The sequence below is a fragment of the Hyla sarda genome, chromosome 4 (genome assembly GCF_029499605.1).
Source record: "Hyla sarda isolate aHylSar1 chromosome 4, aHylSar1.hap1, whole genome shotgun sequence".
Taxonomy (NCBI): domain Eukaryota; kingdom Metazoa; phylum Chordata; class Amphibia; order Anura; family Hylidae; genus Hyla; species Hyla sarda.
In genome coordinates, this window is record NC_079192.1 from 344540502 (window position 1) to 344567244 (window position 26743).

At 42.5% G+C, this 26743-nt stretch overlaps 1 protein-coding gene across 1 annotated transcript in view; it reads right to left on the reverse strand.

Annotated features, from left to right (window-relative positions):
• The window catches only part of SLC23A1 (solute carrier family 23 member 1), a 122717-nt gene that overhangs the window by 17046 nt on the left and 78928 nt on the right, over positions 1–26743 (reverse strand). Inside the window, exons 7-11 of the mRNA XM_056516543.1 lie at positions 26058–26178; positions 13761–13917; positions 11266–11413; positions 7460–7565; positions 4706–4835 (exon numbers count right to left, since the gene is read on the reverse strand). Coding sequence (XP_056372518.1) covers positions 4706–4835; positions 7460–7565; positions 11266–11413; positions 13761–13917; positions 26058–26178 — 662 coding nt within the window. The remainder of the gene's footprint in view (positions 1–4705; positions 4836–7459; positions 7566–11265; positions 11414–13760; positions 13918–26057; positions 26179–26743) is intronic.

Below are 26743 nucleotides of genomic sequence, written 5' to 3' on the forward strand. Positions count from 1 at the left end.
AGGCAAAACTACTCATCCGCTTGTGTTTTTTCTCTAATACTTTTTTAATTGTACTGTAGCGCATTTTTCTGCCCTCATAAGTGCATACCACATACCTACATCTAAGTATTGTACTATTTTAAACCTGTTAATCTGTCAAGGGCCTAGATACTGTGAAAGTCCAGGCAAAAGTACACACCGTCTGGTGTTTTTACTCAGATACTTTTTTAAGTGAACTGTAGCGCATTTTTCTGCCCTCATAAGTGCATACCACATACCTACATCTAAGTAGTGTACTATTTTGTACCTGTTAATCTGTCAAGGGTCTAGATACGGTGAAAGTCCAGGCACAAGTACACACCTGCTGCTGTTCTAGACAAATACTGTTTAAAGCGTAGTGAAGCGTATTGTACTCCCCTCATATACGCACTAAGTATGGCACGCAGAGAAGGGCCAGGACGTGCACAGAGGAGTGGCAGAGGCCTAAATTCATCAGGCAGAGGTCGCAGCAGACTAGGGGTGAGTAGCAGCAGGAGTCGCAGCGAGAGGCCTGCGCTCCCGGTATCAGCTAGCGGTCATGTCTCGACCAGAAACCCATCTGCCGTCATTGATTGTTTAATATGGTCATCCACTTCATCACAAGTGACATCTGATACCCCCAGTCAACAGTACCTCAGACACAACCCTCAGTTGGCATGGCAGTCCCTGTCCTTCCATTGCCTCTGTCCTATGCTGTTCCCTCCCCTACAGAAGTGTTTTATGCTGTGGGTTCAGCTCCACTATTCACTGAGGACAATCCAATAGAGGACAGTCAGCAGCTACTGCCCAGCCAGCAAGTGGAGGAGACATCCGCCGCTTCCTCCGCTAGGCGGGCAAGTAGTGATGAGAAGAGTGACGTGAGATGCGGTGTTGCCAGGGTTCAGGGTCCTGAAGCAGACATGGTTGAGGAACCTGAGGAGGACATCAGTGACCTGCAGACACTTTTTGATGATGATGAAGCCAAGCGCAATTGGGAGCTGGTTGCAGAAGAGGCTTCATCATCATCAGGAGAAGAGGCTTGCAGGTTGCCCGTGAGGCAGCAGCTGAGCCAGCAAGGTGGTAGCATGGTTGGCAGTCAGCATGGTGGCAGAAGTGGAAATTCTTGAGCCAAATGTGCCCAGGGGAGACCACCTGGTTCGTGGCAGCCTACCTTCCTGGGAGTTATTGGAACAGGGGTTCCTGAAGACGGCGGCAGTAGCAGTCAATTAGTGCGGACTGTTGTGGGGAAAATCAGCTACTCGGCGGTGTGGCAGTTTTTCATCAAGCATCCGGAAGAGGTTCACATAGCCACATGCAAGATATGTCTGCAGAACGTGAAGCGTGTCAGGGTCCCAATGTTGGCACTATGGCCCCAATGCGTCAACATATGCTTCGCCACCATAAAGCGGCCTGGGAGAACCGTGGTTCAGATATAGTTGTCCGGCCTGCTGCATCACCCAGTGGCACGCCACTCCCTCTTTCAGCCAGCCAAGGCTCCACCACCTCAGCCGAAGGAAGCTGTGTGTCATACCCTCCTTCTGTCGCTCCAGATGCTTCTGCTCCTCCTACTTTTAGTCAGCCATTCCGCCAACTATCCATCGGCGAAGCCATGTCAAAGAGACAACAGTATGCGCCAACTCATCCAACGGCACAGAAGCTGAATGTGCTCTTGTCCAAGTTGCTGGTTCTGCAGTTCCTCCCTTTTCAAGTGGTGGACTTTGCACCTTTCCGAGAACTGATGGCTTGTGCTGAGCCAAGGTGGAGAGTCCCAAGCCATCATTTCTTTGCGAAGAAGTCAGTACCAGCCCTGCACAATTTTGTGGAAGAGCAGGTGGGCCAGTCCTTAAGCGGTCGGTGTGTACCAAAGTGCACGACAGCGCCAACGTCTGGAGCTGTAACTATGGTCAGGGACAATACACGGCTCACTGGGTGAATATGGTTCCTGCACAGCCACAACACCAACGTGGACAGGTCACACCGCTTCCTCCTCCACGCTCTCAAGCCGTTGGTCCTGTGACAATGTGCGACTCCGCCTCCTCATCCTCCACCGTGTTCTCAGCCTCCACTGCCCAGACAGGTCTCAGTGGCCCTTCAGCATACCATGTGTGCAGGGCACGGCGATGTCACACTGTTCTTCACATGGTTTGCCATGGCAAAAGCAGTCACACAGGGGAGGAACTGCTAAAAGTAATTCGTAAAGAAATTGGAGCATGGCTTACTCCACGAAAACTGGAAATGGGAACCATGGTGACTGACGACGGGAAGAACATCTTGCATGCGCTGCGACTGGGAAGGCAGAGCCATGTGCCTTGTATGGCACACGTGTTCAATCTGGTTGTGAAGCCGTTCCTAAAGTGTTCCCCCCATTTGCAAGACATCCTAACATTGGGAAGGAAACTTTGCACCTCAGCCACTCATACACCGCAAAGCACACCCTCCTTGAGCTGCAGTGTCAGAACGGTATCCCCCAACATAGTCTGATTTTTTTACGTTGCCACACATTGGAATTCCACCCTCCATATGTTGGACCAACTGTACGAACAGAGAAAAGCCATCACTTGATTTCTTGATGATCCAAGAGGATAGGGGTACTCCACTGTTTAACTTCAATGTGAACCAGTGGCAGCTCATACGTGACACCTGCCATTTGCTCAGGCCCTTTGAGGAAGCCACATTATTAGTAAGTCGCAAGGATAACAGGATGAACAACATCATTTCACTGCTTCAGTGCCATTCAGACACTATATGGTCTCCTTATGCTTCAGCCAACTCCAGGCTGAGTCATTCAGGCAATATATGGTTTACTGATGCTGCTGGGCCTGGGAACAAAAATTTTGTTATGGTAGCACTAGCTACCCAAAATCTTCAGTTTAAATTTCAGAATTCATCTTTTAATTTTAGGGATTGTGAAGCCATAGCATCTACTCATGCTGCTGCCCACTCCAGGCTAGGCCATTAAGACACTATATGGTCTCCTCATGCTTCAGCCAACTCCAGGCTATGTCATTTAGACAATATATGGTCTCATCATGCTGCCAACACCTCCACGCTGTGTCATTCAGCCACTATATGGTCTCCTCACACTGAGGCCACCTCCAGACTCTGTCATTGTGCCACTCTGTGGCAGTGATTCCAAAAGCAATGCCTGTAATCTGCATGTCATTCTGAATAACAGTATTATTTCACTACCCCAGCACACTCCATTTGCATGTTAGAACAAAGCAAAGTGTTCTACACCCCTATTGAGGCTCTCGGTAGTCAAGAAAAAGCCATTTCTAATATAGATTCACCGTGAAAAAATTTGGATCGAAAAAAAAAATAATTTAAAATTTGGCGAATTGGCAGAATCGAATTTTTAAAAAGTTCGCTCATCTCTAGCTGTCAGCATTGCTGCAGAGGTTTTCAGTGCTCAGACCATATGCCATCCTCATAGATAGACACACCTTTCCTCACACTTCTCTCTCCTGCACTTAATTCTAGATTACTGACTCTGAATCATTTACTCTGAATAGAGACTGGACCAAAATTGAAGTGTTACTGCCATTTGAAAAAAAAAAAAAAGAAACATGCAGCTGTGTGTTTCACTTCGCAACTCACTTGTCAATGCAAATTATTTCAAAATGCAGGTTCCATTGTAAGTCTTTGTGTAAGGCTTTTTTTCCACCTTGTAATAACCTGTATCAGTATAATTACCAGGGCTCACAGTTTAAAGGGGTACTCCCGTGGAAATCAATTAGTTTTTTCAAATCAGCTGGTGCCAGAAAGTTAAACAAATTTGTAAATTACTTCTAATAAAAAATCTTAATCCTTCCAGCACTTATTAGATGCTGATTTATTTTCTGTCTGACCACAGTGCTCTCTGCTGACTCCTCTGTCTATGTCAGGAACTGTCAACAGTATAGGTTTGCTATGGGGATTTGCTCCTACTCTCGACAGTTCCTGACATGGACAGAGGTGTCAGCAGAGAGCACTGTGGACAGACAGAAAAGAAATTCAAAAAGAAAAGAACTTTCGCTGATAAGTACTGGAAGGATTAAAACATTTTTAATAGAAGTAATTTACAAATCTGCATAACTTTCTGGCACAAGTTGATTTAAAATAAATTGTTTTCCACCAGAGTACCCCTTTAATATTTACATTCCCTACAAAGACCTGCTGGGCAGTCTAGCATTATTGCCTGTAAGGGAATAAATTCTCAAAGACGTATGTGCATTAAAAACTCACAGATAATTATTTAATGTCATCCACAAATATCACATATTATAGTAATTGGACTATATGTTAAAATTATAAATGAAATTGATGATAACATAATATTAATGTCACAAAAAAAACCTAAGCTGCATCTTATAAAGACAGGCCCGCTAAGTTAAATAGAGCAACTTATTGTGATGACAGATTCACTCTTATACTTATTAGACCTGTCCCAGCAATGTTGAAAGTGCATGGCACAATGTTCTCACTAAATGTTTACCGACCATCTACTGAAATTGGATTTGTGACCTATTCTTAAATAAACATGATATTTTTATGATTATGTCTTCAGTAAAATGTTGTTTGTTTACCGTAAAAAAAAATTTCATGGCCTCAAAACCATTTTGTCTTCCTGTTCTAAGTTGAGTGGAGATTCAGAGTTTGCCATTAGTCACTTTGATTGAAAACAATATATTTCAAATTTTATTAGTGATAATAATATATTTATTCTTACCAAACAATGCACAGAACATTCCACCAAGTATAGGGTCTGGTACAGAAGCAAACAGAGCCGTAAATTTTCCAATTGTCCCCAAAATGAACATAATCCCAGCACCATATTGTACAACTCTTCTACTGCCAACCTAATAGGAATATAAATAATAAAAAAGCGGAACATTATTCAAAGCTCTAGCTTCTATATTATCTCCAAAGAAGTGGAATATAAATAGACCTTAAAGCGTACCTGTCAATTCAAAATATTTTTAGAAACCTGTATGACTTTTAGAATAACTCTTTAGAGTGGTGACAGGGTGATTTTAGTGCTCCTACTGCTATAATGGATCCTCTATTACAATCCTTACTTGCCTGGCCAATTACAGTACAGCTCACACACAGGGCTGGCACTGCCGTTAGGCAAGCTTGGCAGCCGTCTAGGGCACAGCCAACTGGCTTCCCTGGAATCCTCTGGAGAGGAGTAAAGCAAATGCGGTCACGAGTGACAACAACCAGGCCTGCAGCAGCAAGTGAAAGGGGGCCCTTCTAGGGGTCCAGGACATATGCCTGGGATCCCAGAGCGAGGACAGCTTTCAACAGTGTGTGCACTAGCCCAGGCTACCAGCTATGATTGACAGTTCTAGTATCCAGTTAGAAAACTGCTAGAGCTGTCAGTAATAGCTATTAGACTAGGCTAGGGAGGCTATCATTACTGGGACCTCAGTGCACAAAAGGAGAAGATCCTGTCTCTTTGACGCTTCAGGAGCCAGTGGCCAGGACATTAACAATCAGTTTTCTAGGTCAGGCAAGTTACATATATATTTTATGTGTATATCATTAAATTGCATTAATAAAAGCTTTGGATTTTTAAGCAGAACATTGAATATAAGGCCTTGTTTTTTCTGTAGGCTTGATAGTTGCAAATAACCCAAAATTTTCGGGCCTGGTAAATATTTGACCCAATTAGTGTCCCATAAAATTTGGGGGAGGTAGTACTTTTTTAAATAGGCCGTTATGTAGTTAATACTAGGGTCAGTGTATGCTAGCTGCTTTAAGCCAAGAGGGGGTATTGCTAAGTGCAGCACCAAGTCATTTAGTGGCTGTGGATGAGGAGCACATGACTTGTAGTACAGGAGGACCACAGGGTGTTCTGGTGGAGAAAAGGGCCATGTTCCGCCCTACGTCTTCTACTTTATGGTAATAATTCTCAGTATCTGCTTTTATTCTGTGGACACTGCACAGTATCACTTCTCCTCTCCTGTTTGCTGGGTGTAATCCTCAGCATCTGCTATTATTCTGTTTATATGGACATGGCACTGTACTAGAGTCATGTCTACCGGCCATACTCCTATAGTTTAAAAATTGTATGCTGAACCCCACCCCATACCCCATACCTAAGAAATCAGGGATGTTAGTTTCAGCACCTAATATGCAAATGAGGGCCTAGTCTGTCAACTAAACAGTCACTGCAATTCAGTTCTCAACAGAAAGAATGCTCAGTTCTACACCTTATTGAAAACTAAGCAGTGATGACCACCCCTTTTATATTTCATAGGCCTATTGCACAGACTCTTAAAGGGGTACTCCGGTGGAAAAAAAAAATTCAAATCAACTGGTGCAAGAAAGTTAAGCAGATTTGTAAATCACTGGGATGGGTGTTATGGGGATGGAACAGGAGTCTTCATCTCCTAATACAGAGCTATTAGGGGCAGGAAGAATAGTCGCTTGCTGAAGATTATATGGCACCAAATTCAAAGTGAAAGTGACTTTGAAAAATGACTATTGTGCACAGTTCTATACTATAGTAATTTTTCATTTAAGTGCCCACAACATTACAACATTACATTTTAAAGGAGTACTCTGGAGGAAAACTTATCTTTTTTAAATCAACTGGTGCCAGAAAGTTAAACAGATTTGTAAATTACTTCTATTAAAAAAGCTTAATCCTTCCAGTACTTTTTAGGGGCTGTATACTACAGAGGAAATGCTTTTCTTTTTGGATTTCTCTTCTGTCACAACCACAGTGCTCTCTGCTGACCTCCGCTGTCCATTTTAGGAACTGTCCAGAGCAAGAGAAAATTCCCATAGCAAACATATGCTGCTCTGGACAGTTCCTAAAATGAAAAGCAGAGGTCAGCAGAGAGCACTGTGGTCATGACAGAAGAGAAATCCAAAAACAAAAGCATTTCCTCTGTAGTATACAGCCCCTAAAAAGTACTGGAAGTATTAAGATTTTTAAATATAAGTAATTTCTGGCACCTGTTGAGTAAAAAAAAAAAAGTTTTCCACCGGAGTACCCCTTTAAGGTGATTTACAAAGTGATGGTAGTTACTTTTGCCAACACAACAGAGGCCACTCTACTATTTATGTTCCACAGGGCCCAATCCTAGATTATCCATAGATTGTCAGCTTCTGCAGGCTGCCAAAATTGTTTTCCCTCACCAGTGGAATGTAGCATCTTCATGCGGTTTGGGCCACATCTGCAAACTATTATTTTAAAGATATAACATCTGCTTATAACCCATAGTCCTAAAAAGTAGACCAACTTGGTAACACTTGGTTCCACTGAACGGACTTCTATCCAGTTGCTTGCGTGCATGGAGGTACAGGACAGCGCAGTGAATACAAGAAGAAAAAATCTCCAGTTTGTGAAGTAAAAGCAGGCTTTTTTTTTTTTTTTTTTTTTTTTTTTATTAAAGGTGGTTACACACCAAACACACTGACATGTTTCCGACTTTAAGGCCCTTAGTGGAATATTTTTTGAGAATCTTACCTTTGTAATACCCAATACACCTATGTTTGGACTTGAAGAGGTAGAACCATTTCCAGTTCCAAGCAATCCAGCAATAACACAGCAAATTCCTTCAATAAATATTCCTCTATAAAAAAAAGATATTACAATCTATAGGTGACTCTAATAATAACTATTAGAAGTAGGGTATTAACATGAAAGTTATTACACATGTTATTAAACACTGTTAAAGAAGACCTTTGATCACTCTGCAAAATAGGAGATGCAGTTACCAGTACATAGCAGGGGGGGTGATCACATACCTGTTTACAACATGATGATCGGGCCCACCTATGCTGAGATATTGGGCTTTGTAGCCCTTTGACTGATTGTGTGAGACAACTTTCATATGGACTGGGTATGGCTAAGCTTCGTGTGGTGACTGTATGGGGTGGGGGAGCATATATATAATGAAGGGGTTGTGGCATAGAGCACCTGAGCGTGAGGTCACACTCCCTTCATTAAGTTTGCATACCCCTGGACTACAGAGCCCTAAAACTCCTCAAAAGTGGGGCCGATCATGATGCTGTTAACATGTATGTGATCAGACTCCTCTAAGCTAGCCACTGATTACTGCAACCCCTATTTATTCACCACAGGTCCTCTTTAAAAAAGTTCCTGCAAATGCCTAACACTAAATACAGTAGCTATCTAGGTTGCTTAAAGGACAACTGTAGTGGTACACTTTTCTATATGCCCGTGCCCAGGCCTCAAAAATAAACAAAATAAACTTATAGATACCTTCCTACGAGCCCCCATTGGTCCGGCACAGGCCTCACGGTCCGGCAGTGCTGACGTCATTCCACTTCCTGGGGAGAAGGAAGCCGCAGAGCCGGCGGCGTATCACCGTCCGTAGCGATATCCCGCCCCGGCTGGTGATAGGCTGAGCCCACTCTCATGTAAGAAGCCGGCCAGAGCTCCTTACATGACAGTGGGCTCAGCCTATCACCAGCCGGGGAGGGACATAGCTACGACCGGTGATACGCCAACGGCTCTGCGGCGTCCCCGTTCCCAGGAAGTGGAATGATGTCAGCACTGCTGGACCGTGAGGCCTGTGCTAAACTTACAATGGCCTCAACATACAATAGTTTCAACATACAATGGTCTTTTCTGGACCATTGTAACTTGAAACCATACTCAACATACAATGCTTCAGACAGTCCATTTCTGTCCGGTAGCGCCTCCCTACAGTACAGGGAGGTACTGAATGTTCTGTACTACTCTGTTCCTATGTCACAGTTAGCTGCTCCTTTGGACACCAAGTAAGGGCAGCTCCATGTAACTTTTTTAGTACACTGTGTGTACTGTACATTACCCTGAAGAAGCTCCTGTCCTCTACATAGACAGTGAATTAAAGCTCCCAGCAGCTCTTTCTTACTTTAATATGTAAGGATTTGCTTTATCTGTATTAGTTATCTACTTATTTTTCTTTAATCCTAGGGCAAGGACAATAGGACAACTTCAGTATATTGTTGCCTATGTCCATGAGGGTTGCTATAAAACATATCCCTAAATGCTGTGAGAAACAGCTCAGGCAAGATGGCTGCCCCCATAGTGCAGCTAAAATTAAAATTATAAAGTGGGCTTGATTATCACCAATAAATGGGTGTATATAAAATTTATGTAAAAAATGATGTAGATCCAGTGAATTAATTTAAAACTATTTATTATTACAATGATAGTGCTTGTGGTGTCCTTTGTAGGGCCCTTACATCGGACTCACCACGATAAACAAGGTAGTGAATGTATAAAATATTCATACAATGAAATAAAATTAGATATACATAAAATATATAGGGTAAAAAAAGTGCTGGTATCCCAGTATGGGAAATAGTCTGTATCGCTTATAGATGTATACACGGAGATCGTGCCTTGTATGGTTGATTACAAATAGTCTGAGTAGCAATGTCTCTGTATAGCTCATATCTGGTCAGGAGACTGCATGCGGCAGCATGTTGGTAAGGGGTTAAAATCAGCACAGGGATGGCCCCGATCAGCCAGTAATTCCGGGTCACCGGGTCACTGGAGACCCGATTGACCCGGAATCGCCGCAGATCGCTGGACTGGGGGGGCATAATGACCCCCCCCTGGGCGATATGCCAGGATGCCTGCTGAACGATTTCAGCGGGCATCTGGCTCCGGTCCCCAACCGGCTAGCAGTGGGGACCGGAATTCTCACGGGCATATGGATACGCCCTGCATTCCGAGTCCTTAAGTATCCATAAGCCCTGCGTCCTGAAGAGGCTAACCCCTTACCAACACGCTGCCGCATGCAGTATCCTGACCAGATATGAGCTATACAGAGACATTGCTACTCAGACTATTTGTAATCAACCATACAAGGCACAATCTCCGTGCATACATCTATAAGCGATACAGACTATTTCCCATACTGGGATACCAGCACTTTTGTACCCTGTATATTTTATGTCTATTTTATTTCATTGTATGAATATTTTATACTTTCACTACCTTGTTTATCGTGGTGAGTCCGATGTAAGGGCCCTACAAAGGACACCACAAGCATTATCATTGTAATATTAAATTGTTTTAAATCAATTCACTGGATCTACATCATTTTTTACATATATTTTATATAAACCCATTTATTGGTGACAATCAAGCCCAGACTTGAGGAAAGTGTACCCCCACTTTATACATTGTTCGCAGGTTGTATGGGATACACAACCTTTTTCACATTAGTACTCGTCTGGCAGTAATACTATTGTCCCTATTGTTGGGTTGCAGCTACCTATACACTTCTTTCGCTAAAATTAAAATTAGATAATAGAATTAGATTAGAAAAAAAGTTCATCTTTCAAAGATCTGGCTAATCAGAAAAAACAAAATCTAGGTGATACATTTTCTAAACAAAAACATTTAAAAAAAACAGGGACACCGATCAGGAGAACGAGCAGGGAAGAGCAGTAGTGCACTTTACTCCCAGACTCTCATTATTGTCTTGCTGTCCCATAAATCTACAATGGAGTACCTAAGATAAAAACATGTGTCTGGAACATGTCAAAGGTGTCATTTTAATTGACAGGTACACTTAGAGGGATTATCCAGCAATATAAAAACTGAGCATATTTCTTCCCAAAATAGCAACACAGCTGTCTTCTGGTTGTGTGTAGTATTACAACTTGGCCTCATGCACTTTAATGGAGCTGAGCTGCAATATCACAAACAACCTGAGGACAGATGTGGTGCTGTTTTTGAAGAAATTAGCTCTGTATTTCTAATCCTGGAAAACCCCTTTAGGCAGTATCATCATTATAATCACAGGCAAGATATTTGTGAAAGGTGACACCAGTAGATAAATAGGACAAGATCAGGTCGCAATAGGAGATGGTCAGTGCTCAATACCCCAAAGCTATTTCCCCCATGAGCTATTTCCCCTTATGTCCATAGGGCTGCTGTAAAGCATCTCTCTTATTGCTGTTAACAGAATGAGGCAGAAGCTCAGACAATGTAGCTGCCCTACACAAAAGCAATCAGAACATACAAACAGATCAGAATAAGAAACATGTTCAGTATGTGGTTTAGTTTAAAAAAAAAAAAAAAAAAGCTAGATGACACATTCGCTTTAAAGGGTTAAATGTGTTAAGCAAAATTAGCACTGCCTGATGGCCATGTTAATAAAGATACATTTTCCCCACTGTTATTGGAAATTTGTTGTTTTAGGATTTTGAATTTGAGGGGCAGCTTGGTCCTGTTATGCCGAGTTGTATAACATTTAAGGAAAGAACACATCCCACTGTATAAATACTGTATAAGCTTATACATACCGATTAATAGCATGGACAGGTGGAGGAGGTGCTCCTGATAACCTGGCACATGCATAATAGTCCCCCATGGATTCAATAATTCCAGCTAGTGTAGCACTAAACATCCCTAAAACACCAGCAATGGTTATTGTAGGAAGTCCCCACTGACCTATTGTAGTAAAAAACAGTAAATTAAATCGAATTGTTTTTACCAAACATTAATTATGTTTGTTCATCCCCTCGCTGTAAGAAATGTGACCATTTAATAAAGACAAAGAAAGTTAGTAATATGGTGAGTGCTGCTTTTTACTTTCTTCACTAAAGGGAAGATTTAACATGAGTGCCTGTGTGCAACCTTCTTTGCAAAGCTTGTTATATGTCACTTCATACATTTAACAGAAAAGATTTAACAGAATAAATTTGCTAAAAAAAAAAAAATCTGCGTACCAACCAATATATCTGCAAAATACGCCCCTGCAATCATACAGCAAAAAAATTTTTTTTTTAAATGGCAAAGCCTGCATGAACAACATGAAAAAATCGATGCGTAAAGTTAAAACCCATTGTAATACTGATGTTTTCCTCTGAGCACTACCAGGAATTGGTTTGGGTACCATGGCTATGCTCTAGTGTGAACATGATCCCATACCTAAAGTAGTGCCACACTATTTACTCAGTTGGGAGATACAGTATAAAAGTCATACTTGATTTAGTATTGTACAAATTGAAGATGCAAATCACTGTCATTTACATACTATATATGGGTATGAAATGGGCTTTGTTTTAAGGACTTACAACATAATGGATTCAAGCTGATATAACATGAGATAAATTACATTTGCAACAAATTCATAAACACAGATTATTCAAAGAGATTAAGTGGATGCACTCTCTTAATTATCAGTCACATTGATACTTTAAAGGGGTTATGTAACCTGTAAAAATGAATGGCCTATCTTCAGGATAGGCCATTAATATTAAGTCATATGGGGTCTGACTCCTGGCACGCCCATCAGCTGTTTGCTTCGCTATACTATTTGTAGCAGCTCTCTTCAGTAAATGCCCGACTGGAATGTGCAAGAATTGACTTTCAGACTGAAAAACAAGATTCTCTGATCTAATGAAACTGTTGGGTGTATAATATTCTGGTATATTGATCGCTATATCTATACTCATATGCCTTTCCTAAAATCCTACATGCTATTGCTAAATATTGCAGAAGAACTTTGCTTTCCTTATTTCAAAACATTTCAGCTTGCTCTTTGCCCGAGACTAGAACCTTGAGATGGAGACTATGGATACAACAAATCTAAACATTGGGCTTTGTGGAAAGATGGAGAAATCTCAAGGCAGAGACGTTGCAACATAAATGACTTATGCTACGCCTCACTCAAATGACCAATCAGCATATAGAAAGATGCACAGTTTTACCCTTTACCCCTCCCTTTTTGTCAGATTGTAAAAAAACTAATGTGATTTCCGGATAATAAACAGAACTCCCTGGAGTCCTTACCGAGGTGGGAACTCATACTAACCTGGCCTGGTGTGAATTTTCTTACGTCAACGCTCGGCAAAATAGTACAGCGGCAGTCACTCAAAGATTACATTAACCCATCCTTGACAAAACCAAGATTGAACTCATTGGCCTGCACTCTAAGTTCATGTCTAAAATAAACCAAGCACTGCTTTCCCTCTGCCCAATACCAGGGGCGACAAAAGCTTTTTCTACCGTAAGAAATGTGAATTTTCAGAATAGTCTACTTCAGGAACTGGTTACAGCAAAACCAATCTTAGATGTTGTTAGCACAAAATAACATTAAAGGGGTACTCTGGCCCTGAGACATCTTATCCTCACGGGGCCGGAGTATAGTGACATCACGACTCCGCCCCTGTGTGACGTCACCCCCGCTATACAATTCTATGGGAGGGGACGTGATGGCCATCACGCGCCCTCCCATAGACTTGCATAGCGGGGACGGGGGGTGACATCCCACGGGGACGGAGTCGTGACGTCACTATACTCCGGCCCCGTGGTTGCCACCGCGGCGTGCAGCTAAAAAAGGTGGGTGGCGAATACAAGATTGTGGGGTTCCCCAGCAGCAGGACCCCAGCGGTGAGACATCTTATACCCTATCATTTGGATAGGGGATAAGATGTCTCAGGACAAGAGGACCCCTTTAATGCATATGTAGAAATATAGTATCACATCCCCTCCTCTTCATCCATATTCATTCTCCTCCTTGATGGACATGTGTATTTTTGTAAGTAGTGTTAGGGTATGCTCCAATGTTACATTTGCTGCATACTGATGAAACCCCACCTACTTGCAGTGGCTGATGACTGTATGAAAAATTGTACAGCCATTGACCACCATAACATTAGAATGTACTTTTACAGTAGGGACACACATTATTGAGAAGGTGTATGGTACTGCTCAGTTGTCAGATTATGTCTAATCAGCACAATGTAGCATTCTAAGAAAAGGTGCCCCAACTTTTAACATCCATCATACATACATGGGTATGGAAAACGGAACCATGGAGAACTGGACATGATTTCTCCTCTTGCATCAGTTCTTGCTTTAAATCCATATGCTTTACTATCAGAAGGGAATACACCAGTCTCGGTCAAAATATAGCACAACAACCATGCTAACATTATAGCCATGATAATCTGAAATGAAAAAAATATGTAAATGAGCCATGTAAGTATCATTTATAAGTAAGTGATGTAACTTAAGAATTTAAATACTGAGTGATGTTTATGGTCACATGTCCCTCTATGTGTTAAGTGTCTTAATCTACATGGATAACAGAACACAGGACACATAAAATACAGTGGTCTCTCAAGTTACAATATTAATTGGTTCCAGAATGACCATTTTAAGTTAAAAACCATAGTATGTTGAGACCAGAACTCTATGGAAACCTGGTAATTGGTTCTGAAGCCCCCAAAATGTCATCCAAAATGGGAAAAAGCGAGAATTAAATGAAAATAAGTAGGTAACTAATACTAACTAATGCAGAAAAAGTAAGTACTTATATATAACAGTAATAAAGAGCTACTGGAAGCTGTAAATGACTGTCTTTATAGAGGACAGAAGTTTCTTCAGGGTCCTGTACAGAGTATTTGGTGTCCGGTATGGAACACATTACAATGGTCGTCCTGTCTGGCAGATATTGTTGCAGATGTCCATTGAAGCCCACATCTCCAGGGAGGGGAATTATTTGTAAAATTGTATTGATTCTGGGTTGATTCATATTATTAATGCTTTTGTATCAATAATTTATGTTCATTATGGCTTTTTTACCCATAATGCATTATTAGCCGGACTTCTGTATGCTTAAGAGGGACCTGCAGAGGAGTCATGTGATCAGCTGGGATCAGTTTAGTGATCTGTCTAGGCAGGACTGAGTCCAGTTTGGATTGTAATGTAGAGGAGAGTGTGTGAGGAGAGAAGTAGTGCGGAGAAAAGTCAGTTAGTGGAGTGCTGTACAGAGTAAGGAGAGGAGTTGTGGAGTCAAAGTTCTGCAGTGAGCAATAACACAACCTACTAATCGTTCCACTGTCCAGGAAAAATCCAAGTCCTAAGTAGCAGGAAGAAGAAGCAAAATTGCCGAAAGGGGCCCTGGAGCACAAGTCAGGAATTAGAGTAGAAAGCCTCAGGCAGCTCTGGTCTGAGAAGTCTAAAGTCCAAGCCTGGCAGTAAGCTAATTCCCTGGATGCAATGTAGTGAGTCTCCAGTTGTCTCAAGTCTAACGTCTAATGTCTAAAGTCTCCAGTAATTATGTCCAGTCAAGTCCAGTTACATAAAAGTGTAGTATATTACCCAGCATGCACAGCCATTTCACTACTGACTACCTCTGCAATGCTCTGTCCTACCCTGCTGTGGAAAGACTGTATTGCTATGGTTATAACATCTGCCTGCAATTTTCCTGAGTGAACTCCTCAGTGGTTTTCCGTAACCTTGGATCTGATGTCTTTATTGTCCAGCACCTGGCCCCGTAGAACTGCTTTACCTTCGAGCATGGTGGTTAGCCTGACGTCACGAGTGATTGTCTGTCTGTTTGCTGTACCCCAACACTAACATTAAAACACACCATATTAGCCCACCACATATACACAATGTCCCAAAAAAAAGTAAAATGGAGCTGCCCTCACCTAGTGCTCAAAGGAGCAGCTAACCCTGGCACAGGTAAAGAGTAGTAGAGAACATGTAGTACCACCCTGCTCTGTGGGGAAGTGCTACCAGGCAGCCAGGCAGTGCATGCACTTTAGTAATACAGGGGTTTTACCTGTGAAATGCCCATTCTGATTGGTCAGTTCTTTCAGCCTTTGACAAATTTCGCTGATCTGGACTGTCCTTAGCATTATATGTTGAGTATGGTTTCAAGTTACAATAGTCCAGAAAAGTTATTGTGTGTTGAAAATATTGTATGTTCAGACCATTATAAGTTGAGACAAGAAACACAGGAGTGCTTATTTGTGTGGAACCATAATTGCAGGGAGCTACCAAAGGATAGACACAAAACACACTAACCTGATGCAGTTGTGCAAATATCAGGCACAACGCTTCCAAACGCATATCATTGTAGAAAGATCAGCTGCCGCGGCTTCCCACGTTGCTTGCACCAACGTGAATACTAAACGAATGGACGGTGTCACGATCACACCCTATCGGTCCAGCTAAGACGCTAGAGAGAGTGTGATGGTGCAAGGGTTAAAGCCGCCAGACCTCTGGGTATCCACTACTAGTCCCAGCAAGTCACCATATTAACCCTTAAATAAACGTGTTTCCCCCAGAGCTGCCTTCAGAAAGGTGAGCTCTTATATTTAGAGATCAAAGACCAGAGCTGATTAATTAAACATTTAATCTGATAAAAGGTATCACAGTGCTAAATATATAAAAATACAGGAACAAATGGCATACAGGTATAACAATATATAAAAGAGTTTAGCAAGACAAGTTCAGAAAACAAAAATGAAGTTCTTACAGCATGATGGTATAGCAGTCCATGAGAGTGCTGTTCTTAGGATGGTCTTGTCAACTTGTGGCACAGCCTTGAACGCACTGACTTTAGCATTGTTAAATATTATATAGCTGCCTTTTTGGAGGGAGACTCCATTCCCTCTCCCCTCTGATCCCACCAGGGGGGCATCTCTGTTCCTGGCCCTCTTATCTGGTTGATTATATGATGGGACCAGAGTGCCCCTTACATCCTGCTGCTTCAAAAGAGCCTCTGACTTCAAAGGAGATACAAACAAACAGCCAGACCCCCCAATAAAATGCAATACACAAAAGGGTACACCGTCTGAATGACCTCTCACCCATGTCTTGGATAATCCATCACACACAGTTATAATTTATAATACACATATAGAATTTCAATAATCAGGCCTTGTGCCTGACATACGGAGAAGAGAGGATTGGAAGCTGAGGTTGCACTGTTGACATAGGCAATCTTCAACAGTAAGTATGAACCAATAGGTTTTCTTATTATTATTAAACACACACAAAGCATTTCTGGGCATTAACTACTCTTTCTTCAGGCATCCTGATGAAAAGGTAGTTAATGCCCAGAAATGTATAGTGTGTGTTTAGTAATAAAAAGAGAACCTATTGGTTCATACTTACCGTTCAAGATTGCCTATGTCAGCAGCGCAAACTCAGATTCTGATCCTCTCTTCTCCATCCATTCATTTGGTATTGTAAGTTGAGGGACCACTGTATTGATAAGGTAATTAATGTACCATAGTGTACCTGTCATTTTAAAAAGATTTTTAAAATCCTAAATTTTTTTTTTTTTACATTAACACTTCAGAAATGTAACAATGAAGGAGATTTATCAAAGCCTGTCGAAAAGTTGTCCAGTTGCCCACAGGAACCAATCAGACTGCTTCTTTTATTTAATTTTTTTTTAAGTGAAAGAAGCAATCTGATTGGTTACTATTCCTTTGCACAGGTTTTGATAAATTTCCCCTAATGTGATTTTATGGGGCAGCAGCAGAGCTAGGCTGCTTGTCAGCAGTACTCACACATGGAATTCCTTTCCCTTACTTGTCAGGCTAATTACAGGACAGTAACTACTCCTTTTTGCTACGTCATGACATAGTACTGGAGAAAGCACACTGGATTGAAGAGGTTATACTAAGCACTGAATTGCTGCTGATGACAATCTAAAGGAAGTGGGAGAGGGGATTACATCCAGGAAGCAGTATTGTATACATACAGTACTGGGAACACAAGGAACAACCACTAAGAACTTTATGTTTGGTCAGAGATGAGAGGGAAATCATGATTTACCTTTTAGTTACAGTGTCAGTCTTCTACAGAAAGCAGACAGACTCATCTTGCATTCACACAGTCCAGGCTTGCTCCTGCACATAGCATTAGCTAAGCTCCATATACACTTCCTGGATTCTGTCTTGGTATCTATGTTACTAGAGATTAACCGATCCTAACAGCTGGCAGTGAACAGCAGAAACCAGAGTAGATATAAAACACCTAGGGGAAAGTTATCACGGTGGGTGTAATGTACATATTTTTTATCCTGTTTTTTTTTTTTGCAGTATATTTGACGTGGCTAGGACTAATTTATTAAAGGAGTACTGCAGTGTAAGTGGAAGGGGATAAGTGTCGACCGCTGGGACCCCCCGCAATCTCTCGCACGGGGACCCAGCATTGCCATGGCTCTGCACAACTAATGCGTGTGTCGTCAACCTCATTGAGGTCAACGACACCTCCCCCATACAGCTCTATAGGAGAGGAGGGGATAGACGAGCATTGCATCTCCCCCTCTCTCATAGAGATACATGAAGGGGACATGCTGCAGCCGACACGCCACCTGCACGGGAGAGCCACGGCAAAGCCGAGGCCCCGTACAGGCGATCGCGGTGGTCCCAATGTTCGGACCCCCGCGATCAGACTTACACTGCAGATCTCCTTTAACTCCTTAAAGGGGTACTCTGTCCCTAGACATCATATCTCCTATCCAAAGGATAGGGGATAAGATTTCAGATCGCGGGGGTCCCGCTGTTAGATTGCGGGGGTCCCCCTCCCATAGACTTACATTAAGGGGGCGGGCCGTGATGCCATGAGGGGAGCGGAGCTGTGATGTCACGTTGCTCAGTGCCCTGTATCGCCCGTCATTACGCACAGAGTGAGTTTGCTCTGTGCAGTAATGACAGCAGGGTGCTGCAGCTCGACCCCCGCGATCAGACATCTTATCCCCTATCCTTTGGATGGGGATAAGATGTCCAGGGGCGGAGTATCCCTTTAAGGATGCAGGGCGTACCTTTACGCCCTGAGTCCGCTCCCTTTCCATAACGTGGGTCCATGGGAAAGGCCGGGACCCATGGCTAATAGCGCGCGGCACCGCAATCAGTGCCGCGCACTATTAGCCACGGGTCCCGGCCTTTAGACGCGGTGCTCACAGTTGATCGCCATGTCTAAAGTGAAACTAAACTGCTGCCGGTTAGCTCAAGGGGCTTTTCTGGATCTCTGCGGGCCTCCCGAACAGCTGTAGGACATGAGGGGGGTCCCCTTACCTGCCTCCTGGTGTCCGAATGCCGAATGACTGCTCATTGCCTTAGATTCAGGCATGAGCAGTCAATGGGCAGAATCATCGATCAATGGTTTTCTATGAGAAACCATTGATCAATGTAAAAGATCAGTGTTTGCAGTGTTATAGCCCCCTATGGGAGCTATAACACTGCAAAAAAAAAAGTGAAAAAAAAAGTTAATTAAGATCATTGAACCCCTTTGCTTCAAAAGGGGGGGTCTTTTCCCAATAAAAAAAAACAAAACTGTGTAAATAAAAATAAACATATGTGGTATCGCTGCTTGTGGAAATGTCTGAAATATAAAAATATGTAAATTAAACCGCACGGTCAATGGGGTACGTGCCTAACAATAGCATATTTTTGCTCACTTTTTACATCATGAAATTTTTTTATAAAAAGCGATCAAAAAGTCCCGTCAAAACAAATGGTACCGCTAAAAATTTCAGATCATGGCCCAAAAAATGAGCCCCCATACCGGCCTGTACGCAGAAAATTCAAAAAGCAATAGGGGTCAGAAGATGACAATTTTAAACGTATACATTTTCCTGCATATATTTATGATTTTTTCCAGAAGTACGACAAAATCAAACCTATATAAGTAGGGTATCATTTTAACTGTATGGACCTACAGAATAAAGATAAGGTGTCATTTTTACCGAAAAATGCACTGCGTAGAAACGGAAGCCCCAAAAGTTACAAAATGGCGTTTTTTCTTCAATTTTGTCGTACTATGATTTTTTTTCCATTTCGCCGTAGATTTTTGGGTAAAATGACTGATGTCTTTACAAAGAAGAATTGGTGGCGCAAAAAATAAGCCATCATATAGATTTTTAGGTGCAAAATTGAAAGGGTTATGATTTTTAAAATGTAAGGAGGAAAAAACAAAATTGCAAAAACTGAAAAATGCTCAGTCCTTCAAGAGGTACTGCGCCCCTCGACATCTTATGCTCTATCCAAAGGATAGGGGATAAGATGTCAGATCGCCAGGGTCCCGCTGCTGGGGACCCCCGGGATCGCTGCTGCGGCACCGCGCTATTATTACTGCACAGAGCGAGATCACACTGCGCTTAATGACGTGCAATACAGGGGCCGGAGCATCGTTACATCACGGCTCCGCCCCTCGTGACATCATGGCCCGCCCCCTCAATACAAGTCTATGGGAGGGGGCATGATGGCCGTTACGCCCCCTGCCATAGACTTGCATTAAGGGGGCAGGCCGTGATGTCACGAGGGGCGGAGCCATGATGTCACGCTGCTCCATCCCCTGTATCGCCCGTCATTACGTACAGAGCGAACTCGCTCTGTGCAGTAATGATAGCACGGCACTTTGTAAACTCACATGGCCTTCAATTCCGGAAAAATTTCCTCTCCAAAAGTCCAATGGCGCTCCTTCTCTTCTGAACATTGTAGTTCGCCCGCAGAGGACTTTACATCCACATATGGGGTATGTTCTTACTCATAAAAAATGGGGTTACAAATTTTGGGGGGCTTTTTTTTCCTATTTTCCCTTGAGAAAATGAAAAATTTAGGGTAACGCATTTTAGTTAAAAAATTTTTTTTTTTCATTTTCCCATTTAACTTTAAAGAAAATTCTTCGAACACCTGTGGGGTGTTAAGGCTCATTATACCCCTTGTTATGTTCCGTGAGGGGTGTAGTTTCCAAAATGGGGTCACATGTGGGTACTTATTTATTTATTTTTTTTATGTCAGAACCGCTGTAAAAGCAGCCACCTCTGTGAAAATTGCCAATTTAGGCCTCAAATGTACATAGTGTGCTCTCACTCCTGAGCCTTGTTGTGCATCCTCAGAGCATTTTGCGCCCACATATGGGGTATTTCCGTACTCAGGAGAAATTGCGTTACAAATTTTGGGGGTCTTTTTTCCTTTTACCTCTTGTGAAAATAAAAAGTATGGGGCAACACCAGCATGTAATTTTTTTTTAATTTTTTTACACTAACAGGCTGGTGTAGACCCCAACTTTTCCTTTTCATAAGGGGTAAAAGGAGAAAAAGCCCCCCAAAATTTGTAACGTAATTGCTCCCGAGTACGGAAATACCCGATATGTGGCCCTAAACAGTTTCCTTGAAATATGACAGGGCTCTGAAGTGATTTGTGGACTGTATTAGGGATTGCATAGGGATGGAAATAGGGGTATTCTACGCCCTTGATTCCCAAACAGGGTACCTCAAGCTGCTGCTAAACTCCCAGCATGCCTGGACAGTCAGTGGCTGTCCAAAAATGCTGGGAGTTGTTGTTTTGCAACAGCTGGAGGCTTCGTTTTGGAAACACTGCTGTACAATATGTTTTTCATTTTTATTGGGTGGGGGGAACAGTGAAAGTGGGTGTATATGTGTGTTTTACCCTTCATTATGTGTTAGTGTAGTGTTTTTAGGGTACATTCACATGGGCGGGGGTTTACAGTGAGTTTTCCGCTAGCAGCTCAAACTTGAAGCAGAAGACTCACTGTAAACCCGCCCGTGTGAATGTACCCTGTACATTCACATTGGGGGGCAAACCTCTAGCTGTTGCAAAACTGCAAATCCCAGCATGCACTGACAGACCATGCATGCTGGGAGTTGTACTTTTGCAACAGCTGGAGGCACACTGGTTGGAAAACCTTCAGTTAGGTTCTGTTATCTAACTCAGTATTTTCCAACCAGTGTGCCTCCAGCTGTTGCAAAACTATAACTCCCAGCATGTACTGATTGCAGAAGGGCATGCTGGGAGATGTATAGTGGGGATCAAAAGTTTGGGCACCCCAGGTAAAAATTTGTATTAATGTGCATAAAGAAGCCAAGGAAAGATGGAAAAATCTCCAAAAGGCATCAAATTACAGATTAGATATTTTTATAATATGTCAACAAAAGTTAGATTTTATTTCCATCATTTACACTTTCAAAATTACAGAAAACAAAAAAAATAGTGTCTGCAAAAGTTTGGGCACCCTGCAGAATTTATAGCATGCACTGCCCCCTTTGCAAAGCCGAGACCTGCCAGTGTCATGGATTGTTCTCAATCATCATCTGGGAAGACCAGGTGATGTAAACCTCAAAGGTTTAAATGCCCAGACTCTGAGGCCCAACAATCAGCACCATGGGTTCTTCTAAGCGGTTGTCTAGAAATCTGAAACTAAAAATTGTTGATGCTCACAAAGCTGGAGAAGGCTATAAGAACATAGCAAAATGTTTTCAAATGTCAATATCCTCTGTTTGGAATGTAATTAAGAAATGGCAGTCATCAGGAACAGTGGAAGTTAAAGCAAGATTTGGAAGACCAAGAAAAATATCAGACAGAAAAGCTCACAGGATTGTGAGAAAAACTATTCAAAACCCACATTTGACTGCACAATCCCTCCAGAAAGATCTGGCAGACACTGGAGTTGTGGTACACTATTCCACTATAAAGAGATACTTGTACAAATATGGTCTTCATGGAAGAGTCATCAGAATAAAACCTCTGCTACGTCCTAAACACAAAAATCTGGGTTTGAACTTTGCAAATGAAAATATAGACAAGCCTGATGCATTTTGGAAACAAGTTCTGTGGACCAATGAGGTTAAAATTGAACTTTTTGGCCGAAATGAGCAAAGGTACATTTGGAGAAGAAGGGGAACAGAATTTAATGAAAAGAACCTCTGTTCAACTGTTAAGCATGGGGGTGGATCAATCATGCTTTGGGGTTGTATTGCAGCCAGTGGCACAGGGAACATCTCACGAGTAGAAGGAAAAATGGATTCAATAAAATTTCAGCAAATTTTGGATGCTAACTTGATGCCATTTGTGAAAAAGCTGAAGTTAAAGAGAGGATGGCTTCTACAAATGGATAATGATCCTAAATACACCTTGAAATCCAGATTACATCAAGAGGCGTAAACTGAAGTTTTTGCCATGGCCTTCACAAACAATCTCCTCACCTCAACATAATTGAAAATCTATGGATAGACCTTAAAAGAGCAGTGCGTGACAGACAGCCCAGAAATCTCAAAGAACTGGAAGACTTTTGTAAGGAAGAATGGGCAAAGATACCTCAAACAAGAAGTGAAAGACTCATGGCTGGCTACAAAAAGCGTTTACAAGCTGTGATACTTGCCAAAGGGGGCAGTACAAGATATTAACTCTGCAGGGTGCCCAAACTTTTGCAGATGCCATTTTTTGTTTTCTGTTATTTTGAAAGTGTAAATGATGGAAATAAAATCTAACTTTTGTTGACATATTATAAGAATGTGTAATCTGTAATTTGATGCCTTTTTGAGATTTTTCCATCTTTGCTTGGCTTCTTTATGCACATTAATACAAATTTTTACCTGGGGTGCCCAAACTTTTGATCCCCACTGTAGTTATGCAACAGCTGGAGGTACGCAACTACAACTCCCAGCAGGGCCAGACAGCCGTTTGCTGTTTGTGCATGCTGGGAGTTGTAGTTTTGCAAGATTTAGAGGGCCACGGTTTAGAAACCACTGCACAGTGATCTCCAAACTGTGGACCTCCAGATGTAGCAAAACAACAAATCCCTGCATGTCCAGACAGCAAACTGCTGTGTGGGTATGCTGGGAGTTGTAGTTTTGCAAGATCTAGAGGGCCACAGTTTAGAGATCACTGCACAGTGATCTCCAAACTGTAGCCCTCCAGCTGTTGCAAAACTACAAATCCCAGCATGCCCAAACAGCAAACAGCTGTCTGGGCATGCTGGGAGGTGTAGTTTTGCAACATCTGGAGGGCTACAGTTTAGAGACCACTGTATAGTGGTCTCCAAACTGTAGCCCTCCAGATGTTGTTAGGCAACTCACCAGCTTCCGTAGTCTGTGCCAGGGAGCCAGCCGCACGTGATCGCCGCCCGCCGCCGCCACCACCGATCGCCGCCCACTGCCGATGGTCAAGTGACCTCCGGCGCCGGTCACCGTCGGTTCCCCCATTCTGCCCGGACTACTGTGGGTGGGCAGAACGGGAGAACCGAACTTTAACCCCCCGCCCCGATCTGCTATTGGTCGGTCGCTTCTGTCCCTTCAGGGAGATCGTGGGTGTCTTGGACACCCCCGATCCCCCTTATTTTCTGGGTCACCAGAGACCCGTTTGACCGGGAATCACCGCAGATCGCCGGTCTGAATTGACTCAGGACCCCCCTCGGCGATGTGCTGGGATGCCTGCTGAATGATTTTAGCAGGCATCCTGGTCCGGTCCCTGACTGGCACCGAAATTCCCAAGGGCGTACCCATATGCCCTCAGTCCTTAAGAACTTTAAAACGGGGGCATATGGATATGTCCTTAAGGGGTTAAAGATAAGTGGAATACTGACATTAGTTAACAAAAATGTGTTATTGAAGAAACTAGTGTGAGGTGACTGTTGACAAGGCAAATAAAGCCATGCAGCATAACAATAGGAGCATTAGATAGCTAATCATCTAAATCATAGCCAGATCACAGATAGGATATTATGTACAGTTGTGACCCATGTAAATGACAGGGAATACACAAATGTCACACGCTACTCAACATCTAATACAAAACCTTAAATAAGGCTCTATTACTATTATTACACAATTATTGCCCTGTCTGTCTTATCCCCAATAATGTCACATCATCAATTGCTTGATGTTATTTTCTCTAAAATCCACATATTTGTGTTTACTACACTGCTCAAAAAAATGGAAACACTTAAACAACACAATGTAACTCCAAGTCAATCACACTTCTGTGAAATCACACTGTCCACTCAGGAAGCAACACTGATTGACAATCAATTCCACATGCTGTTGTGCAAATGGAACAGACAACATGTGGAAATTATAGGCAATTAGCAAGACACCCAAAATAAAAGAGTGGTTCTGCAGGTGCTGACTACAGACCACTTCTCAGTTCCTGTGCTTCTTGGCTGATGTTTTGGTCCCTTTTGAATGCTGGTGGTGCTTTCACTCAAGTGGTAGCATGAGATGGATTCTACAACCCCCATAAGTGGCTCAGGTAGTGCAGCTCATCCAGGATGGCACATCAATGCGAGCTGTGGGAAGAAGGTTTGCTGTGTCTGTCAGCGTAGTGTCCAGAGCATGGAGGTACTACCAGGAGACAGGCCAGTACATCAGGAGATGTGGAGGAGGCCGTAGGAGGGCAACGACCCAGCAGCAGGACCGCTTTGTACAAGGAGGAGCATTTCCAGAGCCCTGCAAAATGACCTCCAGCAGGGAACAAATGTGCATGTGTCCACTCAAATGGTCAGAAACAGACTCCATGAGGTGGGGATTGTGCTTACAGCCCAACAGCATGCAGGACGTTTGGCATTTGCCAGAGAACACCAATATTGGCAAATTCGCCACTGGCACCCTGTGCTCTTCACAGATAAAGGCAGGTTCACACTGAACACATGGGACAGACATGACTGAGTCTGGAGACTCTGTGGAGAACATTCTGCTGCCTGCAAAATCCTCCAGCATGAACGGTTTGTTGGTGGGTCAGTAATGATGTGGGGTGGCATTTCTCTGGGGGGCCGCACAACCCTCCTTGTGCTTGCCAGAGGTAGCCTGACTGCCAGTAGGTACCGATATGAGATTCTCAGACCCCTTGTGAGACCATATTCTGGTGCGGTTGGCCCTGGGTTCCTCCTAATGCAAGACACTGTTAGACCTCATGTGGCTGAAGTGTGTCAGCAGTTCCTGCAAGAGGAAGGCATTGATGCTATTTACCGGCCCCCCTGTTCCCAGACCTGAATCCGATTGAGACATCATGTCTCGCTCCATCCACCAATGCCACATTGCACCACAGACTGTCCAGGAGTTGGCGGATGCTTTAGTCCAGGTCTGGGAGGACATCCCTCAGGAGACCGCCACCTCATCAGGAGCATGCCCAGGCATTGTAAGGAGGTCATACGGGGAATGTGGAGGCCACACAAACTACTGAGCCTCATTTTGACTTGTTTTAAGGACATTACATCAAAGGTGGATCAGCCTGTAGTGTGGTTTTCCACTTTGATTTTGAGTGTGACTCCATATCCAGACCTCCATGGGTTGATAAATTTGATTTCCATTGATAATTTTTGTGTGATTTTGTTGTCAGCACAGTCAACTATGTAAAGACGAAAGTATTTCATACGATTAGTTCATTCATTCAGATCTAGGATGCCTGCTTAGTGTTCCCTTTATTTTTTTGAGCAGTGTATTTCTCATTTCAATAAAATATAAACTAAAACAATAAAAAAATTCTGAAACAATACGAAAGGACAATAATGAAGTTTAATCCAGTGTTTGATCATTTTTACTTACCGGAAACATTTTGAACACTTGTAACTTATAAGTCTTTATTCCTTTTCCAATTCTATAGCAAGGTATTTTTAGTGTAATGTTTCTGAGGTACTGTGCAAATAATATTATCAGTGCCAAGACCCTGATACAAAGAAACAATAAGTAGAAAATCATGATTAGTCTATATGTGATTCGGCCACCCTCACACACACAATTTTGGTGAATATTTTGTGTAAGTATTTACAAGTGACAAACAGGAGTGGGTTCAAAACACAGAAAAGGTGCAAATCTTTCCATTATAGTTTATCACTCCAATAGAAAATAAAGTGTTGGCAGATCCAAACCATGCATCTGCATTTTAAGTACTATTTAGTCCTTTTTAGTCCTTCTAGCCTTATCTTATGTGAATCCTTATGCCTATCCCATGCATGCTTAAACTTTACCACTTCTGCAGAAAGGCTATTCCATGTATCCACTACTCTCTCAGTAAAGTAATACTTCTTTTTTATTTTTTATTTGTTTTATATATGGTTATTAACAATTTTCAAACAGAAAATAAGAAAATACAAAACATTTATTTAAAGCATTAGCTGAAAGATCTAAACAAAAGAAAAAAAACCTCCAAGTCCTGTGATCCTATACAAAAAATGATAACGGTGTAGTCCCTTCAGTGCAAGATCAGCGTTGAGTAGAGTCTCTGAAAAGGT